The sequence below is a fragment of the Mus pahari genome, chromosome 5 (assembly GCF_900095145.1).
Source record: "Mus pahari chromosome 5, PAHARI_EIJ_v1.1, whole genome shotgun sequence".
NCBI classification, from domain to species: Eukaryota; Metazoa; Chordata; class Mammalia; order Rodentia; family Muridae; genus Mus; species Mus pahari.
In genome coordinates, this window is record NC_034594.1 from 65,717,204 (window position 1) to 65,725,855 (window position 8,652).

At 46.5% G+C, this 8,652-nt stretch overlaps 1 protein-coding gene across 1 annotated transcript in view; it reads left to right on the forward strand.

Annotated features, from left to right (window-relative positions):
- The window catches only part of Trpm8 (transient receptor potential cation channel subfamily M member 8), an 82,110-nt gene that overhangs the window by 11,532 nt on the left and 61,926 nt on the right, over positions 1-8,652 (forward strand). Inside the window, exons 3-6 of the mRNA XM_021197912.1 lie at positions 698-819; positions 2,773-2,846; positions 7,065-7,221; positions 8,077-8,254. Coding sequence (XP_021053571.1) covers positions 703-819; positions 2,773-2,846; positions 7,065-7,221; positions 8,077-8,254 — 526 coding nt within the window. The 5' untranslated portion in view covers positions 698-702. The remainder of the gene's footprint in view (positions 1-697; positions 820-2,772; positions 2,847-7,064; positions 7,222-8,076; positions 8,255-8,652) is intronic.

Below are 8,652 nucleotides of genomic sequence, written 5' to 3' on the forward strand. Positions count from 1 at the left end.
GGCTGATCTGCTGCACTCCTGATCTGCTGCACTCTGGCTGATCCGGGGAGCAACCCCCAGCGTGCCTGTAAGGGGCACAACACAATGCTCAGAGGGAGGACCCAACAGATATGCACTCACTGATAAGTGGATATTAGCCCAGAAATTTAGAATACCCAAGATACAATTTGTAAAACACATGAAACTCAAGAAGAAGGAAGACCAAAATGTGGACGCTTCGCCCCTTCTTAGAATTGGGAACAAAACACCCATGGAAGGAGTTACAGAGACAAAGTTTGGAGCTGAGACGAAAGGATGGACCATCCAATAACTGCCCCACTCAGGGGTCCATCCCATAACCAGCCACCAAACGCAGACATGATTTTCCTTCTTTTTAAATGCTAGCCATTCTGGGGAGGGTCAGACAGGGTTTGTCATAGGAACATGGTAGTCATAATGTGCTGTCATGCACGTTGCTACCATAGGGTGGCAGCACTGAGGCATGAGGGAGAGGGATGGCATAGTGCTGAAAGGCAGAAATGCCCCAGAAGATGAAAGGTTATATAGATGCAGGGTACAGTGATGCTGGTGAGCAAGGCAGACCATGGTACATGGCACATGTCAAAGTCAGGAGGGTGGCAGGAAGGGACACCAGGGCACTTGCTTCCACGGAAGCCCTTTTACTGTCTGTAACCCACTTGTCTCCAAATCTCCACAGGCAAGATGTCCTTCGAGGGAGCCAGGCTCAGCATGAGGAGCCGCAGAAACGGTACTATGGGCAGCACCCGGACCCTGTACTCCAGTGTGTCTCGGAGCACAGACGTGTCCTACAGTGACAGTGTAAGTCCATACTGAGGCCACTTGACAGCGTGGGCTATTGGGTGACCAATCTGCCATCTTTAAAAAGATAATCTCTTGTGTCCTGGGTGGTATTTGTTTTGTGAGTTATTTTTGTAGTATGTAGAAGCATGTTCATGGCTGTATTGTATTTCAAGCATTTCTCATTTAAAATAGCTATCATCTTAATATCTCATTAGGAAATTTTAAACACAATGTTTTCTTAATCACTTTTTTTAGGTGAAATTTGAGGATTTCATATGAGTATACTGTGTTAGTATCACCTCCAGTCAGTCTCTTTCCTGTCCAACTCCTCCCATGTTTGGCTCTCCCAGAAACACCCTACTGAATTCATAACGTTTTCTTCTATATTGGTGTGTGTGTGTGTGTGTGTGTGTGTGTGTGTGTGTGTAACCTATTGGATCTATCTAATTAGTATTACCCTTATTTCCAGAAACACCCTACTGAATTCATAACGTTTTCTTCTATAGTGGTGTGTGTGTGTGTGTGTGTGTGTGTGTGTGTGTGTGTGTGTGTGTAACCTATTGGATCTATTTAATTAGTATTACCCTTATTTGTATGGATCACCCCTCTCTTGGCAGCAGCTGACATCCTGTAGCTCTTCTGTGTATGGGTGGGGCTTTATGAAATTTTCCTCCATCCGTGTTGGCATGTCGATTAGTGTAGGCTTTGCAGGTCTTGGGAAACAGCCATATTGTTGAGAGTTCAGGGGAGCAACATCTCTGCCCTGCTGTTCAGAAGATATTATCTGTAATGCGCATATCTAGTAATGGCCATGCTACAGGGGACAAGAACTTAGGGCTGGCTTCAGAGCCAGTATATCTTGTGAGGCCACTTGGACTGAGTACTTCAGCTGCCAGCACTCAATGACCTGCAATTGACTGGGGCCTCCAGGAAAGGGAAGCCCCTGGCAGCCCCCACTTCATCAGAACTAGCCATCTCTGAGGATGGAGCTCCACCTCCATGAACTGAGAGAGTCCAGGTGAAGCTGCTCACGAGAAACTGCTCTCCTCTTCATGGGTTCTCAGAGAAATGGCTTCATGTGCAGTAGTCGTGAGTGGTACCAGTTCATTCTTGAATCCACTGACGATGTGAGGAATGAGGTCCTTCACCTTCCTCCTTATCTCCTTGGCAGCCAACTGTCATGTTAGGCTTTGTCTACCTGGTGTGTGTAAAATGGCATCTTCTCTTGGGTGAGCTCTCCACGTGTACATGGCTTTCCTGAGCCCCCACCTTTTTCCCCCTAACTGCTCTGTCTCTTGATGTTTTCCCATTGGGCCATCTGCTTTGTTTTTACTGATTGACAGTCCTTTTGTATTCTGGCCACACTACTTATGATACATAGCTATTGCAGATTCTCTCATTGTGAGGCATGTGAGTATATTTTCAAAATACTATTTTCAAATGTTTTCTGCCAACAGAAAAGACGTCGTTGGCTTCTAAAGGTTTTGGCTGGTTGTTGCAATGAGTTTCCAGTTGTGCCTAACTGCTTGGCCCACAGTAGAATAAGTTCAAATGTATGGCATTTTGGAAGGCACCTCCTTTTTAAAAAGCAGGTGGAAGAGGCATAGAAATATGCGTAGTCTTTCTAAACCCAAACCATCATCCAGCACTTCTGTTTCCTGATAACTGTGAAGACTGAAAAACATTGTGTGTGTGTGTGTGTGTGTGTGTGTGCTCGCGAGTGTGTGTGTGCATTTGGGCGTGTGATGCCATTTATACACAAGACAATTCTATGCAACTTTTGGAAGCATTTTAATTTAGTGAAGCAGTTTAAAATGTATGTGTCATTAAAAATAAACTCAGATTACAGTAAAAGAAGCAAAGAGGTTGCCATGACAATCTTTGAAGGAAAGCTAGAATATAACATTCATTAATACTAGCAAGTCTGAGAACAAACGAGTAATGTATTACTCCATGTTTTTCTCTTCACAGGACTTGGTGAATTTTATTCAGGCAAATTTTAAGAAACGAGAATGTGTCTTCTTTACCAGAGACTCCAAGGCCATGTAAGCTACAGCTTTCCTCCACATTTGCTTCTGTGATTCAAAGTACAGTATCACCGACTGTTAGTAAAGATGCCCACGAGTTCTTTCCTGGAGGCAGTTGCATCTTCTAAGTCCCTGATGGTGTGTGATTAGCATGGACTTGACACGCCTGTAGCTGTCCCCTGTTCTTGTCCTTCCCTGTTGTCTTTTAGCGTTGGCAATATAGCAGTTGGCAAAGTCACTGAGAGAGTGTGTCACTCCCTGCTGTGTTGCCATGAGCCCAGGAGTCTACCCTGTTGCACCACACTTGGCAAGCAAAGCTACACATGCTCTTTTGCTATCTGAGTGTCACTTCTTCCCAGCTGTGGTCCTTGGAACGTCCCTTCTAGTTGGATGTTTCTCTACCCCAAGTCTTCGGTGTTTGGGGGATCAGCTGGTTACAAAAGAGACCCCACAAATCTAACACACAGTGGTGGTGGGGGTTATAATGCTAATGAGCTGGTAAGAAAATGAACAGATTTGATCCTGTATAATACACGACAAAGGACTCAAATGAAGTGACAAGAAATACTGATACCCCTATTCTGTCATTATTTGACAAACTAGTTGACATAGGCCGAAGATCCCTGCTGAGATCCTGGGGTTGCCACACATGGGCTAAGCCAAGAGAAGCCTTCACTTCTATCCCTAGCACATGTCTGTTTCTTGAGGGGGTCCCTGGAGGAAGATGCTGGAACTTCTCCCCTGCTGGGTACCTGTGAGACACTGTGTAGCCCAGCAGCTACCTGCTAACACTCTCAAAGTGGGAGTCCCATGGATCTGGGCCACTCTGTTCTGCTCTCACTTCTTGGGTCCTAAGTAGAATCAGGAAGTCTACCATCTACAATCATAGCTCTTAGCAGTAAAACTCCCTGTTTCATACCTGCTACCAACATGACAGTGACACGTGACTACGGATCCTTTGAATGTAGCTAGTGTTACCGGTGAACTGAATCACCGTCTATAATTACTTTTCATTAAACTACAAATAGCTACACATGGTTCATGACCACATTAGAGATGGATGTAGCTCTGAGTGCTTCAGAACTTTTGTTCTGAGGCTGTGAACTAGGGGGCCAATGCCTCCCATCCTTCCCAGCTCCCCTCTCTGCCCTCTCTTCCCCTCTTTCTCATGTCTATCCACCCAGTTCTTTCCCGGTAAGCTCCTTTTCTTATTTCTAAACAATTCACGCACATTGGTTCTTGGAGGGCTACTAGCCCATAAGGGAGATAGACAACTTGCTTGGTGAAAAGGTCATTTAGGAAGTTACTCCTCTCCTTGGCAGGGAAAGGGGCTCAGGAGCATGTCCTCAGTTATACAAGGACAAATGGGGTATCTGCCACCCTGCCATGAGCTTGGGTGGCTGTGGACATGGCCAAATGAGAGTGGGATTGGCAGGCAGCAGTGAGAGAGTGGAGCAGCCTTGTCTCAGGAGGGACCCTGGCAGGCAGAAATGGCTCAGGCCCAGCAGACTTTTTCCTCTTGGCTAAGTTGAGTGAAGCTCCCTGGGGTGTGGGCTGTGCAAATGAAGGCAAGGATCCTGCTGGGGAGGGTGCAGAATCTAGTCCGGAGCCTGAGTTTTTACAATTTTAGAAAAATATTTTAATATTTCCACCGGTATTTTGAGTCTGCATGATTTTCGCACTCGGCAGTAACTAGAGGTTTCTGCTATATAGTTCCATGAGTTGAATTGAAAAGAGGAGACTTGCTATGGGGAGGCAGAGGAGTGCCACCTAACAGCGGGCAGTGGTTGGGTCTCTTGTATAGTTAGAATCTCTGTGACTAGATTTGTGGGGACTCAGGAAGTTTTCTCTACTGTCACCTCACTTCCACTCTTTTCTGTGCCTGCTTCCTTGGTACTGACAGAACTCGGTGGTATGGCCTGGAGGGAGAGGAGAACAGATCTTCTGGCCCTAATTCTGATTTTGTCCCCAAATTTCCAAGAAAGAAACACTGATGTCAATACTGTCCCTGTTGACTGTAGGCAGGTGTTCGGGGTTTTGGTGTATAGACAAGGTCACCTTGATGCAACCTTGGTGCTGGGGAGTAAGGGCAGTCTCGTCAGGACCCAGGTCAAGCGTGTGTTGCCCAGCAGGGGACTGCGAGAGGTGGTCATAGCAACAGTTTCCTGAATGAGAGCAGCTGCTGCTGCAGACTCCTTGAGAGATGCCTTTACTCCTCATGATAGTCCGTCCCTTGGTTAACTTTGGTGGCTAGCCTGACCTCTGTACTTCACATGGAGGGCTATTAACGGAGAACCCCTGGGCCCCTGGAACGTAGCTGAGGCCACAGCTCCAGTAGAAATAGACAGGTTTGGTTTGGCCATGCATCCTCTTCTTCTGGAGTGGTTATGACAATTGCCTGCTGAGCTGTGAACCTCTGTTGAGCATTTAGAAGGACGCACATCATCACCTTTGAATGAAAACACAACCTACTGCCAGACAGCAGTCTTAGGACTTGCCCCACATTTTCCTACTTGCCAGACAAACTCCATGGTGATGAAGACCTTGAAGCACAGAGCTTCCTCTGCTCCATGGCAGCTGTATGTACGCATCCTGTGTCTCAGAAGGGAAACTAAAATGTCTACTTGACACAAATCATTGAGGATGCTTGCAGATATACATTATTTACCAGAAGACTCATCAGTGCCATTCATCTACTCACACAGTACTTGCCAGATGCCATTCTATTTTTATAGAGAGAATATAAAGTTAAAGAATCCAACCAAGAACAACCTTAACAAGATTTTCTCAATTGATATATCTTTATGTGGCTCAGCCTGCTTTGGGGATCTTTGCTCCAGAATCACCTTGTATGGTTGACTGAGTGTGTAGGGCACAAGGATGCTAAAGTGAGTGAATCTTTTATACTGCTTCTATATCCTGGAGTAGGCCTACATCTTGGGTCACAGTCTTTATTGTGAGAATGGAGACATTAATCCTCCTAGCCACAGGCAAAGGGTATATAAAATAGGACATTGGGCTTTTGGTCAGCCATGATGATAGTGAATGACATTGTCTGGCTCCATTGTTCCTTTGTTCTGTCCTTTTGAATTGTCCTACTGGTAGGACAGCAGGCTGTATTTGCATATATTTTACTTCTTTTTGGTTGTTAGTCCTTCAGTGTTCCTTAACTTGCATGCATGCACCCCCCTAAGATGAAGGTCTCCTTGGCAGAGCATGCTCTGTGCACCAGACCCACTTCATGCTTTGTGTCATTTTCAGCCCTTGAAGCAAGCCTGGCAGAGAAGGGACTTTGCTAGGGCCAAAGGAATCATTTGGTTGGTCCTTTCTTCGCCAGGTTTGTACTTAGCCACTCCCAGGAGATGCTGAGGGCAAGAAATCATGTAGTCTCAGCTTGGGATGTTGCAGATGTTATTTTATCACAAGCAGCATTCTCAGACACTTGTTGAACAACTGCAGAGTATTATGGAAGGAGGGAAGGAAAGGCTTTTCCACTTAATGTGGTATCCTCTTTCTATTCTCTCTCTGCTTCCTGTCATGAATATGTGTCACATCATGGACAGCTAACATCCAGTTCTGCTCTACTTTCAATGGGAAGAGCTGGTACCCACTATTGCAATTTTCCTTGTCTAGCTCTAACTATTATTGGCCCAAAGTCTCTGAAGCAGCTATTATCCAGTAAAGAAGGGTGGTTTCTAAGCTCTGGATGCCTCCCCCAGTGAGTACAGCTCACAGGAAGAAGAGTTTATCTGCAGTCAGAATAGCATCACTTACTGGGCATCTGGTAAGGCTGACACTGAAGCATCACTTACTGGGCATCTGGTAAGGCTGACACTGAAGCTTAACGCCTGCATGTTCCTGGCTCCTATGAGATAGCGAGGACCCACGTGAGAAGCTGAGTCAATGGCTCCCAGGTCCTGAGCTCCATCCTTTACCAGCTTCACAGCTTCTTACACAGCCAATGGGCGCCAGGAGGGCAGGGCTTTGTTCTCTGCCTCTCTCTGCTTCCAGCACAGGGTAAGCTTGTTGGCAAGCAGATAATTAGCAATGGGAACAAAACACCAAACTAGTTTCTAGACAACCCACCAAGATGAGGAGATAGTCTGGGAATACGAGGCCATGGTAGAATTTTGTCTTGTGTTGACTGAAGTTAATAGTGCACTGTTTATCCTAAGATGTGATAAGCCATTTAAGTAGATGGAAATCTGTTGCTTCCCATGAACACGGCTTGCTCAGGGAGAGCATATGCAAGTGTGGTTATGCTCAGAGCCAGCACATCGAAGGCACGCAGATCAACCAAAATGAGAAGTGGAACTACAAAAAACACACCAAGGAGTTTCCAACAGACGCCTTCGGGGACATTCAGTTTGAGACTCTGGGGAAGAAAGGCAAGGTAAGTTACGGTGTTCTCCTTTCATATATGGGCTAAAAGCTTGGGCTGCCCAAGTTACCTTGAGTTGTCCAGTAGCGTGGAGGTGGGAGGGGATTGGCTAATAACTACCAACAATCATCAAAGGAAAAGATAAGATGTGAATGGCAAGAGACTAGATTACGTTCAGTCAGAAAACTCAGCAATGAAGGATGGGATCATGACTTGAGCTGTACCTTAGACATATCATGGGTCCCTGTAACATCTGCTGAGCCTAACATTTAAAGGATAGCAGAGTGCTTTCTGTGAGTGGTCTCTTTAGTTTGAGACAGCGATCCTGAGGATATACCGTAGCTCCAGTCAGAGTGACATGATCCATCTCCATATCCATGAGGTTTACAAAGCTCCTTGCATTAGAAACTGGTCTCTCCCAAGTGTTTCAATGACAGCTCAGTCCACAGGCTGGATGCCCAGACCTTGACCCCATGTATCCCCAAGCCTGAACTTGGCAGTCCCTGAGCACACCCAGCTCCATTCACTGGGGTTCTGCCCTAGAATGGGTCAGTGAGTCTCCTATAGCCCTACCCATCTCTTCCTTGGCTCATCCGCGTGTGCCAGGATGGCTGTTTGAGGACCCCTTAAGCATCTCTTGCCTACCCTGCTTCCAATACCTCAAAGGCCAGGTGGAATTGTAGGTTTGCCATCTTGTTTGTGGAATCATTCAGAGTTGACCTTCCCTCACATCATCCTTCCACTTTCCTATGACGCTCTGGTAGCAGCCTTGCCTAGGACACCCTGTCCCTTGCCCCAGGAGCAGGCAGCCCACAGCATCACAGGGGCAGAACACACAAACCTCGTGCTTTTATCTTGCCCCCACAGTACTTACGCTTGTCCTGTGACACTGACTCTGAAACCCTCTACGAACTGCTGACCCAGCACTGGCACCTCAAAACACCCAACCTGGTCATTTCAGTGACGGGTGGAGCCAAAAACTTCGCTTTGAAGCCGCGCATGCGCAAGATCTTCAGCAGGCTGATTTATATTGCACAGTCTAAAGGTACGCAGGAATTGAGAGAATACCCAGGGGTCATTCTGCACTGCATCTTGAGAGCTGGGAACAAAGTTTCCACATGTCGCTTTCCCACAGAATCCAATGCTCCTAGAACTATGTGTTTATGTGTATATACTTACATATAATTAGATGTGGGTATGTGCACATGAGTGCAGGTAGCTCCAGAAGCCAGAAGAGGGTATTGGTTCCTCCTAGAAATAGAGATACAGGCAGCTTTGAGCTGTCATTTGGGTGTTGGGTTTTGGATTCAGGTCTTCTGCAAAATACACTCATAATGACCGAGCTATCTCTCCAGCCCCAAAGAAACGTAGTTGTAGCCAGGTGTGGTGGCGCACGCCTTTAATCCCAGCACTCGGGAGGCAGAGGCAGAGGCAGAGGCAGAG